This window comes from Serinus canaria, chromosome 1, assembly GCF_022539315.1.
Source record: "Serinus canaria isolate serCan28SL12 chromosome 1, serCan2020, whole genome shotgun sequence".
Lineage (NCBI taxonomy): Eukaryota > Metazoa > Chordata > Aves > Passeriformes > Fringillidae > Serinus > Serinus canaria.
In genome coordinates, this window is record NC_066313.1 from 99,170,787 (window position 1) to 99,193,266 (window position 22,480).

Below are 22,480 nucleotides of genomic sequence, written 5' to 3' on the forward strand. Positions count from 1 at the left end.
CCAGCTGGGTCACTTGTCTCAAACACTCTTCCAGCCATTGAGAAATGTTCTCTCACAAATTCTGTTTGTCCATCTTTCCAGGCCTTTTTTTCTGCTGTCCAAGTGAAAAAAGGTAAAAATAATATTCTAATATTGTGCATCCCTTGGTTTCATGGCTGCCTACTCCTCACAAGTCTCCATGACTACCACCACTGAGTTTCCCTCTTAAAATTCTCTCTGGATAAATAGTAGTACTGGAAATTGATGTGCAGTCATAATGGTTCTGAAATGGGCTTACTCAATTCTTTTTTTCAACATAGATCTTCAGATTCTTTAAAGCATTGATCAAGCTGAATATCTAAATAGCTCACTATATGTTGCAATTAGAATGGCTTAAAATCTTTTATGAGGTAAATTCTGAAGAAGAAAAAACCATACAAGGTATATATAAAAAACAAGCCAAATCTATCCAGCCACCCTGCAATCTTAAAAATGTCTAGTCAAGCCTTTGTGGAAACCAGATACTCAGTCTGTGTGTCTACTAAAAAATTGAAAAATTAATGCAAAAAGAGAACCCAGTTCACAGGAAACTAAAACAAATTGCTATGAATCTTGCTGAAAATTACTGTTAAATGGCAGTATATAAATATAACACATTAATTTTCCTTATCTGTACCCATTACATCCAACTTACACCGTGCCCTTCCTCAGCAAAATGTAAATGCTTCAGGTAAATGGGCTAGCAAAATTTAATTGGTTTGTTTTAATTGCCTAATATATATATTGAAATAGTTGACATATCAGCTTTGTTTGAGGATTAAAAATAAATAGCCACCTACAAAAACAATAGGAAACATCCCAAAAACCAGAATCTGAGTTCTGACTCTTGAGGTTTGTAATGGAAAAGAAAATTTCCTGTTAATTTCATTATATGGCATCAGCTAGAGAATACTGGATTCTAGCTGGTGAGGGACTGGGAAAACACTGCTTGTCATAAGAAACAGGAGACAGATGATTAAAAGAGAGCAAAGGGAATGGTATCACAGAGCAAAAAGATCCAAGTCATAATTGTTTGACGAAGTTCATGGGACTCTAAAGCAGTTGAAGTTAGTCAGACAAAAGTAAATAAATTCTGCCTTATTTGGCAGAGACTGTAAAATTAATGAACACTTAAAAATAGTTCCAAACACAAATTCTTCCTCATGCTTACTCATTGTTTAAGTGCAGCTGACGTTAATCATGCTTCCAAACTCTCAACATAGGATACACAATCTTCAGATATTTTAATGATTTTTCTGTTTTCTTTCTAAGTATTATAGGCTTGTATTTTTGACTGCAAATATGCACATACTGATATATTTGAAAGCTAATACACAGTGTGGTTGACTGTAAACACACAGAAACAATAGGAAACTTCTGATGGATTTTGACTGAGTCTGGAGAAGATCAATGACCTGAAAAGCAGGATGATAAATCTTGTTCTCATCAAGATGGTAGATAGACAATCCTTCCTAGCCTCCACCAGCTGCTTTCTGGAGAGACATTCCCCTCTTCCTCCCTCTCCTCTGGCTTTACAGTGAATTACTCTTCTGCAAATATTTTTGCAAGCCTGTCTATGTTTGCAGCACACCTTGGCCCAGAGTAAAGACTCCCAGGTTTTGCAGGCAAGATAAACACATCAAGGAGATAGACAGCTGGAATAAAAATCATTTCTGTGCAGGGTCAGCCAGAACCATGGGCAAAGCTGGGGTTTGCCTCAAACAGCTAACAGACTTGACTGATTGATTGATTGAAATTATGATGGCCCTACTGCTTACTTTGCTTAGAAAGATCCCTGGAAAGTCCTGCTGATTGCTGCTGCTTCCAGAGAGGCCCTTGGGGCTGCAGCATTGCTCAGGCAGTCATGGTGTCTGTGCTCCCCTCTCCACCCAGGCCTCAGGAGCCACAAACCCAGCTCCACACAGCTCTCCTCACAGTTTTATAGCTCTCCCCACTCCTTCCTGGCCCAGGACACAGCTCCAAATTTTGCTTAGCCAGCTCAGCCTCCCCAAAACTACTGAGAGGTTTTGGGCCAGTGCTACCTTTGGCCTCTTGTTCAGGACTTGCCTGTCTGAGAGCAAAGCAAGAAAAATCTAATATCTGAAAGTAAAGGAATAATACAGTTAAAATATTCTGAGTTTTTAGGACAAAATTACATGGAAGAGCTTATTTAATAGAAAGAGAATAACATTTAGAAAAAACTGTGTAGCCAGTAGCCATTGCCCTGTAATGCTCAGGACCAGGTGACACTGAATTGAGTTCTAACAAAGCTATTCTTAATTTTAAACCCTAGAATCAAAATAATAATACAGGGTTCATTCTACTCATGCAGATTACCAGAAGAGATTTAGCAGTCAGGTGAAAATTAGCCATGTTTCCTTAACAAATATTTACATTTAAATATTTTTCAGTGATCCTTAAGAAAAGAAAAAAGCCTGGATGGAAGGTTGTCAGGCTTCCAAAACCTGGTAGAAGGTTGTCAGGCTGAGGGGACTACTCTTCACCTCTCTGAAGTTTTGGGTTTTTAAAATTCTATTTCCCATTCGATTTGAATGCATTTAGAGCAGTCTTAGTTGCTTAATTGAAGATAATTTTGAATGCCCTCAACCACATGGAAGAAAAGAATTTCTGAAAATGTGAGATTAGAGAGATAAGTCTTATTACACAGTCCTCCACAAAGGAGTAGGAGGATATTTTAGTATCAAAGCTCAGGAAGCCAAATTAAAGAATGACCTCAATTCTGTAATTTGATTGATCTGCTTTCATAAGCGTTCTCTCCTATAATTATTTGCAGGGTTTCTGCACATGGATCCAGATGCACACATGCTGAAGAAAGAAGCATCATATCATCCCAAACTGTGGAGGAAGGCAGAGATGAATCACAATCTACTACGGGCTGTCAGGATTAATGCAGCTTAGTGCAAAATGGCTTTATATTGTAAGAGTTTGGTATAGAATGGCCATGACACATCCCTCAGGGTGGGAATTTTGTGGTACAAGACCCTTTCTGTACACCATAGCACTTGCTTGGATTTTGCAGAGGTTAAAAAAACTCTGCAACCAGTGCTGCTGTGTTTCTCTGGTGCAGGGTGGAGGGTGGTGTAGATTTCATTGCACTCAGATGTATGAGCTTCATTCAAATTGGATAGACACCGAAATTATTAAAGGACAAATCTAAACTAGGCATTCCTTCCCGTGAGGGAGCAAGGGTACTGAGGGCAATAGCAACAGATCAGGTACTGAGACATCCCCTTCCTTGTGCTCCGGGAAATGAAACAAACACCACGGACACAACTGGGGAAGCAATACCAAGTGGTCACACCCATTCTAGAGTAATCAGTTTATTTTCAGTTTGTTCTCTTAATGTTATCCTAACACAACTTTTCCAAGTAATGAGGCAACCTCCAGTGGCCCGCTGCTGAAATGGCTTGCTACTGACTGCAGGGGAAAGTGCAGAGGCTCTTCCACCCAAGGAGAAAAGCGCAGATGCACTTCCATCCCTGGGCTACACTGCCGCCTCATGGCACTTCTGCTACACAGCTCTCGTTTCCACCCTCTAAAACACCAACAAGGCCAAAATCAAAGAATAGTGATCTATGATTCTGCTGGTAACACCACTCCCACAAATTGTGCCTGTTCTATTCACTTGTGTTTTTAGGACATATATGGAAGCACAGAATCTCCCATTTAGTTCGGGAGAGACACAAACGTGAGAGGGGCAGGGGATCAGAACTCAGTTATTTGTAAAACTGTGGTCTGAAAGAGAGGATGTAAATCAGTGGTTTACAGCTAGTAGCAGAGAGCAGAACCCAGCAAAGAAAAGGCAGGCAGTGAGCGATGGAGCTAACAAAAATCCTGCAGGAAGGAATCTGCACTGAAGTGGCTCATAAGTGAGTGTTGTTCAAAAATATTCTGGCACTGTGAAAAGGAGGATGTTACATAGAGCTTTGTCAACAGAAATGTTATCTCTAAGGTGCTGGGAAATACAACACAGCAGAAGAAGGATGCCTGTGTAAAAAAGATTAAGTAGAAACAGTTGGTTTCTTTACAAAGCTTTCCATTAATTTGGGTTTCACAAATGTTTGTTTAAAGCATTTGTCTGAGCCTTCTAGACACAAAGCCTAAGATCTCAGTTTTGAATAAAACTATATACCTGTATATACCTGAAGACATACATGAAAATATCAAAATGCAGAAGGACTGAACTGAGCCTCAAACATAACTATAGAGTGAGATCCAGCAACAACAGAAAATATGTCTGGTTTCTTCCGCTCACAGTTTTCAAGCTGATCAATGTTACATTCAAATAACTCTACAGAAGCTGGGCAAACATAGAATAGTAGCACCTCTTTTCCTGTGGATTTTAGTATGTAAATGGTAGAACCTTTTCTACAACAGTGCTTCTCTGTATGTTGTAATACTACTTGTTCCTGGGACTAAAACCCCAAGAAAATTAACATAACAAGAAGAACAGAGGCATAAAAGGATAAAAAATTCGAGCATGAAAAGTGACATTATAACTTCATTATTGTCCTCCTTCAAGATGTTGGTGTTTCCCAAATAATAATGAAGAAAAGCAATCAAATTGAAGAACATCTTAATCCATTTTCTATCCTTACTAGAAACAAAACATCTGGAAGATCCTAGAAAACTGCCTCTCTTCCAAACTCCAGTGATTCCAAAGAAAACAAATAATCTGAAGGATTTTGACAGTACAATTCAGCGTTCTTATTCCACCATCTATGTTGCTGTCTAAAGCCAAAACTACTAGAACTGAATGGGATGTAGTCAGAAGGGATGGGAGACATAGATCAAAATAGAGATATTTTCAGTGAGAAATGCAGAGAAGCAATGCAGACCTGAGAAAAGGAAGATAGGAATACTGATAAAAAATGCTTTGATAATTGAATGAGAGTGGGGAGGACAGGAAGAAAAATGGGAGAAGATAAAATAAATGGAAATGCAAAACAAAGAAAAATGAGAGAAAAAATTGTTCCTGCTGACCAGTTTAAAAGAGGGTATAGTGTATTTATTAATATTTAGAATGGGAGGATGCAACTGGAGTGAAGCTGGTGGTTTAGATTTTAAATATGGAAAAGGAACTAAGACTACATCTGCTCTGTTTGATAACTTAATTTCTTCGGCCCAGTCCCAGGATCTGGTCCCTTGTCATTCACATCTGAACATGTTCATCCACTTGTGTGCTCTCACGCTGAGTTAATTGACTGCTTCCCACCAGGAAGAAGTCAGGGCAGTGCCCTGGAGGCTGCTGTGTGACCAGCACAGATAAGACAATGCCACCATCCTGTCCTCCAAAATGAACGGAGCCAGCTCACCATCCACCACAGAGATTCTCACACCACTGAGCACGCAGCAGAGTTCCCCCATACTGCCATTCCAATGCCACTCAAAAGGGCTGCTACCAGGCCTTAGTTTATTTCAAGCATTTTGAATTACATGAACATTAAGAACAGAGATTACAATTTAAGGGGCCACCATATGGTGCCACCCAGGAGGCCTGGGGAAGCATGTCACAGCACGGATCCTCCCACGGAGGAAATGAGGCTGAAGCAATGTGGCCACCAGCTGCCCTTGGCAGCCACCCTGGCTGCCTGCTGACTTAGAGCTACGGTGGCACAGGAGGAAGAAAAGTCATGCAGCTAACTTCTGGCTCCTGGAATGAGGTGGGGATTGCTTTCACCTGGATGCAGACAGTGAGCTGGGAGGAGTCCTGGATGCTCCCCTCTGCTTTCAACCCAAGGGCAGACATTTGTAACAACAGCTGCAACGTGAAAAATAACATTTTAGGATCACACCCAAAACAATAGAACACGATGAATTTTGGCCAACTGCCACACAGCACACCCTTGATGTAATACTAAAGTCACACATGGCAAGGTACTCCATTATGAAATCTTACATAATTATCTTTCATTAAATTATTTTCTAGTGTCATTCTCTGCTTATGATTTCATTTTGTTTTCCTCTTCATGTTTACCTCATTCATGAATTTGCTTTCTGCATTAGTTTCCTGTAGAACAATTTAATAATTTCAGGATGTTTTAAGAGCTTTTAACAAAGAAAATAAATGAATATTAATGAAATGCCATGAAAAGTAAAAGATTGGCAGAAGTGATATAAATCAATGCTTTGCTGTATTTCCAGGGAGGACAAAAATGAATAATTTCCTATATGAATAACTATTTCTAATGACCATTAGAAGTGTTGATAATATCTGCCTATAATTGTGCAATTATAAAAATTACTCTGCTTTTTTTTCTCTCATTAGGAAAAGGAACAGGTATTGACACTGAACTTGAAATTAACTTGACTGTATTATTTTGTAATAATAATAATAATAATAGTAATAATAAGAAGAATAATTTTCCTTTGAGCAGGAGCAATTGTCCAGTTAACAATTGTTCAGCGATCTCTTGAAACCTTTATTTCATACTGTTGCTTGGTGAAGTTGGCATGTGAGTTTAGCAGAAGCTTCCTCTCTCACATACAGATGCCAGTACACTTCATTCTTTTGATGAACCTCATTTGGAGAATGTGAAAACTATTAAAAGCAGAAGGTGAATCCTTGTTTTGCCATGCACTCCAGGAAGTTCTGACAACCTCACCATCCTCCCATGAGCAAGTCAGCCCAGTCCAGGTGCCACTTGCTTGCTATAAACCTGAGTTGTGCAGGAAATCCAATGCATGCTTCATGAGCAAGTCAGCCCAGTCCTGGTGCCACTTGGCCTTGCTATAAACCTGAGTTGTGCAGAACAGTCCAATGCATGCTTCATGAGCCTCGCAGATGTAACTGGTGTGTGCATGAACACCATTGATGTGCATGAATCCATCAGCAATCTCTCCAGGAATGTACAGGCTGACTGATAAAAATGCAGGTTGCTCACTTCCAGACAGATGGCTACACTGTTCAGAAGTGTCCTGGAACCTCTGGGGGTGTCACAGCACCTTGGAAGCCCCGGGGAAAATCACTCACAGTCCTTCAGGATAATGTTGTCTTTAGCAGCAGAGCCACTCCCCGCCTGCAGAACATCTCCAGCAAGTCTGCTGGAGACTGCCAAGTACTTGCTTTCCTAGCAGTGAAGTGCTACAGTCTGAAGGCACCATAGAAAAAATGCCTTTTGAAACAACTGATCAATATTTTCACTTTGCCCTTTATTTTCCTGGAGGTCAGCTGCTGTTGCTGATGTTGTTGCCTCATGAAGGAAGCCTAAATCTGCTTAGAAGTGTACAACTGCCTTGCAAAATTCAAATTTCCAGCATGTTACATGTCAATAAAGATTCCACAAGAGGCTCCTGTAGAGACTTGTCTCTACAAACGTGTTAGCAAGAACTGCTTTATCCCTTGGGACACTGGAAACAGCACTCTCCAGCTACTCCCAGATGGATTTCATGATTGCAAAAGTGATAATATTTTCAGACATTTTTTTTTTTAGATGTGAAAACCAGTAGTAGTATTTTGCTTCTTTTATACATCCAGCCTGTCTAATGGCAAAGCATATGTCAAGGAACTTGCAGGGCAGCAGCACAAAGGTAGAGGCTGAGCACTACCAGTGCCCAGCACTGTCACCAGCTCTTGAAGCTGAAGAAAGTTTGGTTAATTTTCAGTGCTCCAGCAAGCTGATACCAACCCTGGGTTTGTTTTTCTGAGCAAGAACTAACCAAATACACGCAAAGTTAAGCTTCTTCACAACATCTTTATGAGATGAGAGATAGCTATCTCCCTTCCTACTCTGTGCTACAGACAAAGTGAGGGGAAAATCACATTAGCCTTGAGTGTCCTTATTAATGGAATGGGGGAAGCCAAGGAAGAAGGTGGACAGTACAGTGGGGATCCAGATGAGGCTGTATTTTGGAAACAGATGGCATCTTCAGTTCTCTCTGATGGAGGTGAGGTGTACTTTGAGAGGCACATTTTCACTGGAAATCATGCCTTAAACATTAATCACTTGTGCTGCACTTGAGCTTTCTGCAACCCACGGGACTCAGCAGACACAAGCACTTGAGCTGCCAGCAGGTGAACAGGATTTACTTTCTGGGTTTTTTTTGGCGAGGAACAAGGGAGAAGTGGAACAGGGAGATACTCATCAGCTGTGTCTGTCCCGTGTCCCGGTGTCCACCCTCGGCATGTGCTGGAGCCAGCGGCAGGAGAAAGGAGGTTGGCTGGAGAGATCAGCAGGTGTCATACGGTGGGAGGTTTCTGCTGTATGAAGTTAAATCTTAACTTAGCTGTGTATTTCCCAAGGGATGGATGCCTGTGATGTTAAAGGGAAAACATTTCAACACTTACTTTGTGCATTTAAGAACCAGGGAATGCCCTCACACGGAGCAGCTCTCGCATAGCAGCACATTAAGCACTCAAACCTGAGCACAGAATCAATGAGGCTGGAAAAGACCTCTGATACCATCGAGCCCAAGCCATGACCCGACACCACCACGTCAGCTGGACCACGGCACTGAGGGCCATGTCCACTCTTTCCTTAAACACTTCCAGGGACGGTGACCCCACCGCTCCCCTGGGCAGTCCATTCGAGTGCCTAACTGTGCTTTCTGAGAAGAAATTTTGCTCAGAATTCTGAGAGGAAACACGCTTCTTCTGAGAAGAAATTCCTCCGAAATCCCACATTGTTCCTAACGCCTGGGCTGCACAGGGGCCCGTGCGCCCCGCCGCCCCGCGCGGCCCTGAGGGACCATCCGATCTTTCCCTCACCGATGACCTTTAATGACCTTTAATGACATTTGGGCTCTGGCGCCCAGCAGGGGGCGTTGCCCCGGCCGCCGCCGCAGCGCAGGCTCGCGCATGCGCAGGGCGCGGGGACGCAGGACAGGCGGCGGTCGCGGCCGAGGCGGCGGCGGCTGAAGGAGAGCCGGGGACGGGGCCCGGGCCGGCGCTGCCCACCCTTCCCGCTCCATGCGCAAGATGCTGCTGGCCGCGCTCTCCCGATTGCTGCAGGGCCCGGCGGCCGCCGGGAGGACGGTGAGTGCGGCCGGTGCCGGCCTGGCCGGGAGTGGTGCGGTGTAGGAGGGGCGCGCGGAGCGCAGCTCCGGGAACGGCCTGGGAGAGACGGTGGGAGCCGCCCGGGAACGTGGCTCCGGCGGCAAAGGAGAAAAACTAAAGAAAAATTAAAGGAAAAAAAAACACCTTGGTTTTTCTTTTCCCCACCCTGCGTGACCATCCCAAGTGACAGTAAAATGATCGTCGCTTGTAGGAGCTCGCTTTTTAAGCCCTTAATGGCGCAGGGCTTTGATCAGTCTTGTTCATGCACACTTGGACTGCACAGGTCAGGTCCCTCAGAGGGGTCTGCTCGGCCCGAGTGGAGTTCAGCTTCTGACTGAACTGCTTGACCTCCCTTTGCTCAGCCAACAGCCCTTTCAACTTCTGCATGAATTTTGTTTCAAAGTTTGTTAATTTTTTGTTATTAGTGTGAGTAATTTGTTGTATTTTATCTTTGTTGTGTGAAAAATCGTGTTTTTACCACTCCATGTTGCTTATTCTACTGTAATGACTGTGGCCATGAGGAAAAATTAACCCTGCTGAAAAAAACTTGTTGGCAAGACCAGAGTTAAAAGGTACTTTTAGGTAACTGGAAATCAGGTGCCTTTTTGCCATGGAAAGCAGATGTGTTGCTGCACCCCCATTCTGAGGCAGCTTTCTCACCCAGGCATTCACTGCTTGTGGATGACTGGATCCATCAGAAAAACACAGAGCAGATTTCCTGGAAGCTCTCGCTATCTGTCTTTGGGCTGCATATCTAGGAGTATTTCCTACTTCACAAATACGATCTCTAGAGTAAATTTTGCAAATATGGATGCCTAAAATTTTCCCTTACTACAGGTACTTGGCCTGCTCTGGAGATACAGAGTTTTCCTGGAATGCCAAAGTAAATCTGGTTCAGATATTTCAATAAAGATTTTTGGATCCTACTGCTTACTAAATATATAAATATTTGGCTTGAATTGTTTCTGTGCCTCTGTAATGAAGGCATAAATTGCCAAATAAATAGAGGTAGACTTAGGCCATAAAGCAGTATCTCATATATGCTTTGATCATTTTCCAGAGTGTACAGATGGATTTCCATGTATAGAAACAACCACTTGCAGTGTTCTGTTCTAGTTGGATAAAAATTTGCTGACTTCTCCTCCCCTCATTATTTGATTCAACTACTTACTCTTCTTCATATTTTTTTTCCTTCCAAACGCTGCTAACCTAGGGAGCTGTTAGTGAGGTAAGGCCTCAGTCAGTCTTGTGAAGGTTTACTTTTGATAGGTGTACTGCCCACATATCAGGGCTTTTGTTCAGACTCCTTGGTGTGCTTTTATGTCCTGTTCAGGGCAGCGAGTTTAACCAGGTGGCCTAAAGAGGTTCCTCCCCAACCTGGCCATTCTGTGATACTGTGAATCCAAAACTTCCAGCTCTAGAAGTAAAATAGCTTTTCTTCACTGATCATACTGATGCATTGTGGTAAATAGTGTAGAAACTGGGTTTAAATTAAAACTTCTAAATATTTAATCTGATAACAGGGCAGGGTGAATGGGGACAGTGTTACTGATAAATCTGATTGATATGCAACAGAGGAGGTAACAAGGATAGGTTGAGAATTTTCTCCCAAGCTTCACACATGTCAGTCAGAACTTTTTTGGAGATGGTGACCTGAACGTTCTCAAAATTTTGGTGGAATGTACCTTCATCTAAATGTATATTGATTCCCTGGCTGAAGGAGCTGCTGAAGATTTTGTGTAACTTAATTAGCAGCACAGTCTTGCCACTAAAGATGTAGTGTTCCTTACGCTGTGGCCACAGTGCATGCATGGACAGGCCCATCCTGTCTGATGCTGCAGTGAAACTTGCTAAAGTCATCTAAAATCACCACCATTCATTAGTCAATAATCTGTGTTCCTTCTTTAAGAGGGAGCAGTAATGTATTTTTAAACATCTTTCCTATCTCTCCTCTGCCATGCCACCCTTTCTGTTGTTCTGTGTTTCTTGTATCCTCAGGAACCTTCTGTGTTTCCACATAATTTTTGGAGTAGTAGCCATGTTTTTACTGATATGAAGTTCTTTCTCTCCATTGTTATGAATTCAAAGCCATAACAATGGAGAGAAAAAGCCCAATTTCTCTTCCTACTAAAAAGAAAAAGTGAGAGTAGTTTATATTTCAGATATCTGCTGGATTCCTTTTGTTTGGTAGGTTTTGGGTTGTTTGGTTTTTTTGTTCTATCTAATCAAAATTCCAGTTAGCACAGAAAGTCAGCAATCAAAGTGTGCATTGGCTGTCTCTCCTTATATTGTCAGCCTGGCATATGAAGGGACAAACAGTTATTTTTGTGGTTTTGATGCTCTTCATTGTCAAAAGTTTTGAAACTTACTGGGTTTATTTTAGATAATCAAGGGTATTAACAGTTTAAATTCTCTTTTTCTTATCTTAATTTTAAATAATGGGTTTTAAAGGACTTTGGCATACAGAATAAAAGTTCCCTAGTCTTATGGGATATGCCACTGCTGAGTCTAATTTATAACTTAATTTCAGTTTGGGAGTATTCTTAGAAATTACTTGAAAAGTAATTTCACATACTTTTACTTGATAATTGCATTTAAACATTGCTCATGCTTTGGTTTTGTCTTTTTTTTAAGGCCTCTCGAGTGATGGTAGCATCACGTAACTATGGAGACTTCGCAAGTGAAGCTACGTTTGAGATTAAGGTGAAGAAGAACACTTAATACTGGCATTCTTTGTAAGCATTTGTTAGAGATCTTAACCTGATGGACTGGTCCCCAAATCTCTTTCAGTTAGAAAATGTGGTTTGAATTTCCAGAACCAAACCCCTCACTATCTGACCTGATTACTAAGTGCAGCTGGAAGTACTGTGTTGGCAGTGTGTGGTAATGTTACTTGTTTCTTAAGAATGTGAAGTTGTTATTTTTTGCAGTTGTTATATTACAATGCAGCTGTGAGAACAGAGTCGGAAAGGAGCTAAAGAACCTTTTCTGTTCTGTTCTGTTCTGTTGTTTCCTTAATGCTTTTCAAACAATTATGTGTTTGCAGTCTGTCCCAAAGATGCAGCTGGTTGAAGTCTGTGTGGGTTTTTGAGGAAAAAATATGGCATCCTTTCAATGTTTGACTTGGTGCTGCTCAGAAAATGTGTGTTATATTCTGTTAGCTTTCCACTCTGGCTGGGTCTTAGGAAACAGTGATGTTTCTATTGGCAGTAGCTTCTGGGCTGTTGTTTCATTCAGGAATTGATGAAAGAAAATCTGAAAGAAATAATTTGTGTTGTTTTCCACGCTCTCCCTGTTTGGCTGTGCCTGTGAAGTATGAAAATTGTTTCAGGTGGAAGGGAAGGAATATATGTTTATATGAAAATTCTTTTTTGAGTAGATACAAGGTTTAATATTTGATCCTGTGTTGATAACAAGATTCCAGAATTTCTGTTATTCTGTGAACTTTGAAGCAGAGTTGTCTTGAGTAATCTGCCCAGGTGTTAGATCCAATTCATCTAGGTGTCAGTGGATTTGCTCTGGAGTGACTTTGATTTGATAGAAACTGTCTTTAACCAGTGTAAAAGTATTTTGGGCATTTAATCTGCACTCACTGACATAGTAATTTGTTCAGTCTCTTCCATTGAACTTAACTGTTTATTCATAACACAGGTAGCAGAGGTGACAGCCAGTCTTAGGGCCAGATCTTACAAACTGTTTAACAGAGGAAATTCTTGATCTTTCTTATCTTTTCACTAAGCCTCTGTACTCTTACCTAGTATGTGGTGTGCAACAACCATGGAAGTATGCTTTTTGCCATATTTCCGAAGGACTCCAGTTCATCTTCTGCTTGTAGGAATAATGAGGCTTTATTTTCTGAGTAGAAATCTGTCTTTATTAAAAGTAAGGGGTTTATTTCCCTGAATTTTGAAATAGTGTGCAGTTGTCCTGACCTATGAGTTTAGGTTTTGCTGGCTTTCTTTTCTGGAAGGGATTAAACTCTGAATTTGAAAATGGCAGATCATTAAAAAAATTAAGTAATATTCATAAATAGGAGGAATGATTTTGAGGAAATAATGACTTGTTTAACCTTGCAGCAATGTGACCTCCATCGGCTGGAGGAAGGGCCGGGCACCACGGCAGTGATGACTCGAGAGGAGGGGCTCCAGTACTACAAGACCATGCAGACCATCCGGCGCATGGAGCTCAAGTCTGACCAGCTCTACAAGCAGAAGATCATTCGTGGCTTCTGCCATTTATATGATGGTCAGGTAAGAACTTTTGGCCAGGAGGTTTTATATTGTCTTACCTTATTTAATGTAGGAATTTTAATAGTGTGGAGAATGTAGAACTGGTTTATTTGTGTGCATTGTGAGAGAAGGAGAGGGATGGAGAGGAGGAAGGAGGAGAGACACTAAGGAAAGGGCACAGTGCAGCTGAAGATCAGCTGAATGTGAGGAATGAGCACATTTAAAGGCCTACATTTTTCCCCTCAAGTTTCACTGATGGCTTTTGTTTCTGTATCTCATGGATCATGTGCCCACTAAAAAGCAACAGCTAGGAGAAGAAACTTCATAGACTTACTGAAACTTTGCTGTCTGTCCATTATCCCGTGATGTTTTTGAATTTTGATTGTCGAGATACTTCATTGGGGGAGAAAATTCTTCAGATATTTGCAGATTCTGGTTCCCCTCCCGTTTGCCTTTGCTAGTCAATCAGGTTGGAATTTAGAGCCCAAGGCTGTTGCAGCTCCAGGCCTGTTACCAACCCTTGGTAACTAAGTTGATCTCCTGTATCTGTGCTCTTCCTGTGACCTGCCACTGTTTGATGTGTGTGGGATCAACATTGTGCCACAGTGCTCACTGTGGCAGCTGTGTGTTTTTCTTCATTGCTCACCTTCCCTGTCCTGTGTAACAGGAGGCTTGCTGTGTGGGGATTGAGGCTGCCATAAAGCCCACAGACCATGTGATAACGGCGTACAGAGCCCACGGCTTCACCTACACCCGAGGAGTGCCTGTCCGGGAGATTCTCGCGGAACTTACAGGTTTGTGCTCAGCGCAGTGAGGGTCACTTGCTGCTGGGCTTGATTCAGAATTCTTTTCTCAAATTCAAAGTGATGTCAATGCACAAAGTATACTGGGCCTTCAGAAGGAGTTTAGTGAAATAGTAGAATGGATCAGTTGTTTCAGTTTTATGAATCACTGATTTTTACTGTGAAAATTAACAAATAAGGAATATTTAAGTGCTAGTACTTCTAAAGCATAAATTTGTAAGATTTTTCTAGATACCATGTGCTTTATTCATTGTGCTGCAGCATGTTGGAACTTGCTGATGGTAGGCATCTGCTCTCAGTGGGACAGGGCATTATCCTCCCTAGGAGACAGACCTTGATTTTCAGAATTATGCTGATGAAGTCTTAGGAAGACTGGTAAACTTTGTCTATAATGATAAACTGAATGATTTGGGAAAATCTGACTATTTAACAATTAAAATTTGACTATTTGACTATTTAACAAGAATATTAAGTGATAATCAAGACAGAGATTTTGCAGAGAGATGGCTGTCCACAGTAGGCTTGAGGATGGAGCAGGGAAGAGAAGATCAGCCTGATGAACTCTTAAGAGATCTATGAACAGATGCAAGGAGCTTGAAGGCCTTTATGCATCACTAGTATAATAAAAGAACCTGCATGCTTGAAATGTTAGTATAGGAAAGCCTGTTTGGGGGTTAGACAAGGGGTATGATTATGTAAATTAAGAATTGTGTGTGCTAAGAAGGCATATCTGTAATGTGCACAAAAGCCCAGAATCCAGTGGTGCCTGATTTGCCAAGTGTCACTGGATACTGGTAAGTCAGAAAGTAAAAGGGAAGATTGTAATGACTGAAGCCAACTATGGGCCCCGAGACTACAAATGTGAGTCATAATGTAGTGGGATTTCTTTACATTTCATGACTCATAATTTTCTTTAACATTACACTTGACTTTATTGGGGCTCTTTCAATTGGGAAGGAGTGGCTGTGGTAAAGAGACAGTTATTCCAGAAAATGACACTTGGGGAAAGTTCTTAGAATTGCTGCTAGAGCCCATTCTTGCAAAGAAGGATCTTGACTACAAATGCCAAGCTAAAAGACAGCATGACTTAAAATGACAGAATTAAAAAATCTTTGAAGGAGAAGAAAGCAGAGTCACCCAAAATAAAAACTAATAGATAAGATCCTATAGGAAACAAGCTGTAGAAAAGGTCTTTTCAGGAGAATTGACAATTACATGAGAAATTAGTTTGTGTTTTAAGAAAAGTAAAATATGTAGCAAAAAGTAACATTGGTTAATCAGGAATTCTTAAATACATTCTAAAATACAACAAGGCAGTGTACAAAAAGCAGAGGGAGCTTAGTAAAGGCAAGTTTCACTTATGAATAAAACTATTTTTCTTAAAATTAGACTTTTTTTTTCTTTGATCCTTGCTGGCAAAATCTGTCACAGCTCCCACAAAACCAATTAACCAATGCATAAACATAGGAAAGGTATGGGAATATCAATAACAAAAATGATCCACTATAAAGTAAGAAAGGGAAGTACAAATTTCAGAAAGACTCACTTCTAAAATAAACACCAAGGCTAATGTCAAAAAGCCAACCAGACAAGCTGTGCTTATTAGAAATAAAATACAGTCTCCTGTGAATGGTAACAAGATAAGAATAGGAAACGCAATGGGCTGATGAGAAATTCTGTGTTCTTAGATGGGCTCATTTAAATAGGGTTTGTTGTAATGCTTCATGGATCACTGGTAATCTTCAAACTACACCTTGAATAAAGCTGGGCTGGGTGACTTAAATATTTATATTGGGGTGGAATGGGGAGCTGGTAGTGGTTGGGGTTTTTTTTCATGTCCTGTCCGTAATTTTTTCATGTGGTTCTTGTCAATGGGAAGACAAATCTAAAGTATTGCAACTAATTTGGAACATTATTCTTACTTTTCTTGCAGAAGCTGAAAGTAATAATGTAGTTCTTGCAGATTATGATATAGTACCTTGTTGTCTATAAAAAAACACCTCATATTTATCTGAAAGTACTTTTGTATAGTAGGATACTGAAACCTTTTGTTGGTTTTGAAATTTCTTAATCTCATCCATATTTGTGGAATTATGCTTTCATTATTGTTCTTTCTGTTTTTCCCCCTTATTTGTTTTCTGAGATGTTTAACTGTAAACTTGTATGAGAGAGGCCATCATGTCCTAACTCCATACAGATCATTATCTTAGTGTTACTGCCTTTAGGAACTGGATTAGATGTTTCCATTTTTCCTCCAAAACAGAAGTTGCTTGTTATTCATGTTTCAGGTCGAAAAGGAGGATGTGCAAAGGGAAAAGGAGGTTCAATGCATATGTATACCAAAAACTTTTACGGTGGCAACGGTATTGTTGGTGCTCAGGTATATACATTACTTCTGTTTTAAAGCACAAGCTCAGTTTAGCTTGTGTCCTGTTGCCTCTCAGTGTTTTCTCTGTTTTTGTGGTGTGTGAGATATGTGTGCAGATACCATTGCTCTGTGGCTGGTATGTCTTATTCTGGTGTTCTCACAGTTTTGTAAACTGTAGCAAAAATAATTCATACTAAGAATACTGTTCATGTTTATATTTTGACTGCAATAATATATGTAACAAAGGGAAGTGGGTGGGTAACAGCTTGTTTGTTGAGCAGGTCTCTAACAGCCTAATGTCTCCTTAAAGATCTCAGGCTGTCTATCTTCAACTCCTTTAAATGTTGTTCTAAAATGTTTTGTCCTGTATTCTGTGGCAGGTTCCTCTTGGAGCTGGGATTGCTCTGGCCTGTAAATACTTCGCTAAAAATGAAATCTGTGTGGCCTTGTATGGGGATGGTGCAGCCAATCAGGTAAAGCAGCGTGGCTGGGGGAATCAATTTTCCTTCTATGCTCTGTGAGCTCTGCCTTTACTCCAAGGGGTGGAAGAGCACATTTTGCCCTCCCTGTGTACCTGCAACCCAGGCAGTGTTGATGAACTCCATGGACGTGGCCAGGCATGTTGCACATTTTGGACATGGCCACCTCTTATTTGAGTTGTCTTAGGTGTTTGAGCAGAGATGTGTTCCAACAACTGTGTAGTCCTCAGAGGGGTGATTGAGGTGAACAGTTAAGAAGTTAATTGCTGTGTCGTCTTTATATATCAGGAGTGTTCCATGTGCCTGCAGTGTTTTATCATATTTTGGACCTGTGTAATATCTGTCCTTCCCCACCCCTTTTTTGAGCTTGGCCCTTGTAGCTGTAGTGGAGGTAAAGTTTTTTGGCTCCTTCTGTTTTGGAACATAGAGAGTGAATGAGGCTAATTGTTAATTATGTGAATGGTACTTGAGTCTTGGGAGGAGAGGTTTCCAGTTACTCTTTACCCTCTTTCCAGTTGTGTACAGCTCACCTAAGTGTGACACCCTGAACTGTCTGTGCTGTAAGGAGAGTTCTGAAGGATGGCAGTGAAGATGACAGTGCTGCTGGATAGGGAGAGATGTGTAAATCATGTTTCTGAAGACTGAGAAGAGGACAGAGCATTCTGGCAGAGCCAGTTACTATTGATATTCCGGCCAGGATATTCCAGCCAGACTCTTCATCTTATCAGCTGAGACAATAAGCAGATAAGCAGTTGGTGATTTAGTGTACCACTGATAGTTTCACACTTTCAAAGCACAGGTGGAGATCTCATTTAATGGTTTTCCCTGAATTTGACTCAGAGTAATCAAGGCTGACTGCAGTCAAACTTTGCTGTAGCAGCATCCTGCCAGGTAGATCAATTGTCAAGTATTTTTTATGACTGTTGCTGGAATACCTGAGTTAAAGTGGAAGGTTTTGTAGTACCCTAACACAGATACTGATTCAGGCTTAAAAATTACCTTCTGTAAACTACTGGTTGAGATGAAAATTACCTTATATAATGTAGCTTCTCTTTTATTCCTTCTGACCTGTAGCAAATGGCTGGTTTCAGATCACTTTTAGTATTACAATTTCTAGACCTCTGCAACTGAAGGATTTTCAGTAGATCCTAATGCTTGAAGGCTGAGCTCCCTGATGAGATGTAACTTAATTTTCTTTCAGGGCCAGATATTTGAAACATACAACATGGCTGCCTTATGGAAATTGCCTTGTATTTTTGTCTGTGAGAACAATCGGTATGGAATGGGAACATCAGTTGAAAGAGCTGCAGCCAGCACTGACTACTACAAAAGAGGATACTTCATTCCAGGTCTTAGGGTGAGTACAGCTTTTTTTGAGGGGGAATGTGTGTGCATATACCTACACAATGCATACATAGGTATTTCTTTTAATATTTCTACATATATTTACTTGAAACTGAATTCTGTTCCACTTGTGGAAATACTGAGATTGGAAGTTTGGAGGCTGGGATTTTTTTGCCTTAACGCATCTTTTCTCATTATCAGGTGGATGGCATGGATGTTCTCTGTGTCCGAGAAGCAGTCAAGTTTGCAGCTGAGTACTGCAGATCTGGAAAAGTAAGTCTGTAATTGGCATTCCTTCTCCATGGGTGGAATTCTTGCAAGCTATTGCTGCAAAAGTGGTTCCTCAATTTGTATTAACCAAACACTTATTATTTATACTGTCATTTTCCCCCATTTCTACCACAGTTACATTCTGTTGTGAAAGGTGTTACGACTGTCAGGCAGTTGTGATCTCTGTGTTTAGTTAGGGGAAGCATCAAGTAAGGTAATAATCATTCTATATTTACAAGAAATGGAAAGTGGAATAAAGGTTTTGTGAATCTATGTCAGTGTCTGTCACTCGAATACAATAACACTGTTTTTGAAGATTTTCAATACTTGAAGTAATGAAGGCTCTGTGAGGTACTTTGAAATATTTTGAGTAATGGTGGAAGGAAGGAAATTGTAAAGCTGCTCAATGAGAGCATGAAAATAAATGCTTACAATATCAGCACATGCTTTCATTTAAAACTAATTAGGTTTCATTTTACTGTGTGAAACTATATGTTTCACACAGTGTATATATATATATATATATATATATATATATATATATGTAAATTAAACTGAGGAAAACCTATTGAATAAAAATAATTGATCACTGGTGCAATTCAGCTCAAGCAAATAGTTGCTGCTGTAACAATTTGGTGACTCATGGTGGCAACACTCAGTATTTCTATTCATTTCAAGGGTCCTCTTGTGATGGAGTTACAGACATATCGTTACCATGGCCACAGTATGAGTGACCCTGGAATAAGGTACTGTCACAATCTTTCTTCTTTCTTTTCATTGAAAATAAGTACGAAGAGATTAAACTGTGAAATTCAGTGTTAAAATCAGATGTCAGATGCATTTAAATGTTACAATGAAATTGCTATGAGCAGCTGCTCGCTCATCTTGTTGCTCAGCTGATAATCTGTAGCCATGTAACACACTTGTTTTAATGCAGAATTAAAAGATCTGGATTTAGAACAAGCACCAAGTCAGTTAAACTTCTGTGGTTTCTATTAATGAATTCTGCGTACAGTGTGTCCTAATGAAGGTTTGGCTGAATAGCATCATGCTTTTCTGGGGTTTTAAAAATATTAAAATCCTGTAAGGTATAATTATAGGAATAGTTTGGACTGCCCAGACAAGTAGAACACATCCTAAAAGTACAAACATCCAGGTGCTAGAGAGATTTGGGTGTTGCTCTAACTGATCAAGCTGCACGTGTCTGCATGAAGTAGAGGTGTATTCCAGCTCTTTCTTGGAAACTTGCAGTGACTTGGAAGCATGTGCATGTCATGCAGCAGGGGGGAAGGGTTAGGAGGCAATAAGGCCCTTCAGGATCACTGTCTCAGGCTGGGTTTGCTCCCCTTCCCTTTGAGTATGGAGCTACTTCTGCTCAGTGAGTATTTACAGATATCTTTCCGGAGGCCTCTGGTGTGCCATCCTTGGGTAGATGAATGTTCTATGTTGTCACTGCATCCCTGACAGCTCTTTGGACTCTTTTGCTAGAAGTGAGCTGTGTCCAGAACCTCACTCTGCTCCAGGGTTCACGTCTTTGTCTGTCTTGTTCTTAGCTATCGTACTAGAGAAGAAATTCAAGAAGTGAGAAGCAAAAGTGATCCCATTACTTTGCTGAAGGACAGAATGGTCAACAACAACCTTGCTAGTGTTGAAGAACTAAAGGTATGGCTTTAGTTGCTATGTAAGGAAGCTCTTGAGCAGTCACGCACTGATGATCTCCAGAAAGCACATCACTGGGAAGCATGCTGTGCTTTTTTTTAAAGTTCTTTAAGGTTTGGTTTAACATAACTTTTATAAGTGAAGGTTTCAGTGAAGTGAAGGTTTCCAGCTCCTGAAGTTGTCTTCTGCTGGAAAGGCCTTTTGCTTTTGTGTGCTAAGTAAGGCTGCAGGGTGTAATTTGCTAATAGAAATAAAAATTACCTGGGCTTTCTTGACTCCCCAGGAAGGGGGTGAGTCTTGGAAAGGGAAATGACCAAATGTGAAGAATCCTAGTGAAGGAGTGAGGAACTCTCTAACCCTGAGGAGCCCTCTAGGCTCAGTGGGGTCATGTTCCTTGGTCAGTAAGGTACCAGTACTATCCAAAATAATGCAGTTTAGTAGAGGAGTTTTAAAAGGTTTTTGATTTTATATTTCTAGTCATTGTTAACTGATTCTGACTGATACTTTATCATAGCATTTATATTCAAAATTATGATGCTTTTCTGAGCTGTCTTCTACTAAGCATGCATTTCTGGTTTAGGAAATTGATGTGGCAGTAAGGAAGGAGATCGAGGAAGCTGCTCAGTTTGCTACCACTGACCCAGAGCCTCCCCTGGAAGAACTGGGTCACCACATCTACTTCAATGAGCCACCCTTTGAAGTGCGTGGCCCAAACCAGTGGATAAAGTACAAGTCTGTCAGCTAAAAGCCTTTTTATTGGTGTAACTTATTCTTATGAATAAGTGAAAGCATTTACAGGAACTATAATAAACAACTCTTAAGCTTATTTAAGAGCTCTTTCAAAAGAGGAAATGTGTAAGGAAACCCCTCTGAGTATGGAATTTCTTAAACATGCTGAATGTTTCATAAGAAGCTAAGTCAAGAGAAAGTGGTTTATTTAAAGTGCTATATATTTGCTTTACAGACTTTCTTTGGATCGCTGTATGTGTTAAGTACAGTGTAAAAAGAAAAATAAAAATTAAACTTTACCAACCTTTATCTAATGGTCTGTTTTGTTTCATGAACTCTTTCCCAGAAACCAAAAATATAATATACGTGCTCTAGTTTTGCTGCAGAAAAGTCACTAATTGAAAACACACCAGGCTTTTCTCAGTAGTTCAGTGAGAGTAGCTTTAATACAAAAAGCTGTATAAATCCATCTACAGTGAGATGACATGCTCTAGCATATCCCCTCCCTGCTCAAACCATCAGCCAGCAGAAGTAACACATTTTAAGTTCACAGTTTTCACAGTGCTGAAGCCAATTCAGGAGACTTTTTTTCTCTGCTAATGTTTTGTATTACATTGACAGGCATCATATGCTTTAGTCTTGTCATAAATAACTTACATGCATTGACACTGACTTAAAAGCTGTTACTATTCACTGTGTATTACACTGATGGTCCAACAAGCGACATAACTGTGCAAAACCTGCAAGGCCACTGTACATATAAATATATACATCTAACAGTGTAAGTGCTGGGAATGTATTTCATTTGCTTATTCCCATTTTGTGTTCTTCCAAAGCATTGACCTGCACTGAGGTCTTGGTGGATGTTTGTCGGTGGTTCAGGATTGCATTCCAGATTCTGCAGCGAGGACCACCCCTGCATGAAGGGAAATGGAGAACAGTTAGGGAAAGTGCCCTGGTCTCCATTGCCTTAAACTGAGCAGGAAGTAAAACTGAGAAATCCAAAGGATAGATGGGCTGTGGCAAACTACACTGTTATAGCTAAAACTTCTTCCAGGTCAGCCAGGGGTTAACAAAATGATGAGAAAAGGACCTGAATCAATGGGTAAGAAAAAGAAAGAATTTATGCCTGTTTTTCATATGATTACATATTAATTATTTTCATATGCTTCCATTGTGAAGGGTGCAAAAAAATGTCCCAACCTGGATAAATGCCAAAGCATCCTTGGTGTAGTTGTGTCAGTTGTGAAAATTTTTATCAGAAAATCTGAGAGGAAACTGATGGCAGTTGCCCCTGAACTGTCACTGACCTATTTAAATAACCAAACTTTAAAAGGTTTTTAACAAAATACGTTAATTAAGGTCTTAAAAATGAACTAAAAAGTATTTTCTTACCGCAGCTGAAGATACTGCAAGTCATCTTTGGTGATATCATTAAGGACAGCACTTAGTGTGTAATCTTCTTCAGCAAACTAAAAGGCAAATTTATTCATTAATAAATATTCCTTCTTTGAAACCAAACTGCTAATTTTTACTGAAATTATGGAGTTTTTAAAATGTGATTT

The 22,480-nt window shown here is 40.4% G+C and overlaps 2 protein-coding genes across 3 annotated transcripts in view; one reads left to right on the plus strand and one right to left on the minus strand.

Moving 5' to 3' along the window:
- Positions 1-8,842: 8,842 nt before the first annotated feature.
- Positions 8,843-21,224, plus strand: PDHA1 (pyruvate dehydrogenase E1 subunit alpha 1). The gene is made up of 11 exons (XM_030234363.2): positions 8,843-9,013; positions 11,669-11,737; positions 13,111-13,284; positions 13,931-14,057; positions 16,355-16,446; positions 16,815-16,907; positions 18,115-18,270; positions 18,459-18,530; positions 19,206-19,273; positions 20,081-20,189; positions 20,767-21,224. The coding sequence occupies exons 1-11, from the start codon at positions 8,948-8,950 to the stop codon at positions 20,929-20,931; spliced, it is 1,191 nt and encodes a 396-aa protein (XP_030090223.1). The 5' UTR covers positions 8,843-8,947; the 3' UTR covers positions 20,932-21,224.
- Positions 20,928-22,480, minus strand: part of MAP3K15 (mitogen-activated protein kinase kinase kinase 15) — an 81,273-nt gene continuing 79,720 nt past the window's right edge. For both annotated transcript variants that reach the window (XM_050974661.1, XM_030234362.2), the window contains 2 exons: positions 22,311-22,387; positions 20,928-21,831 (listed from right to left, as the gene is read on the minus strand). In XM_050974661.1, the coding sequence (XP_050830618.1) occupies positions 21,717-21,831; positions 22,311-22,387 (192 nt within the window). In that variant the 3' untranslated portion in view covers positions 20,928-21,716. The remainder of the gene's footprint in view (positions 21,832-22,310; positions 22,388-22,480) is intronic.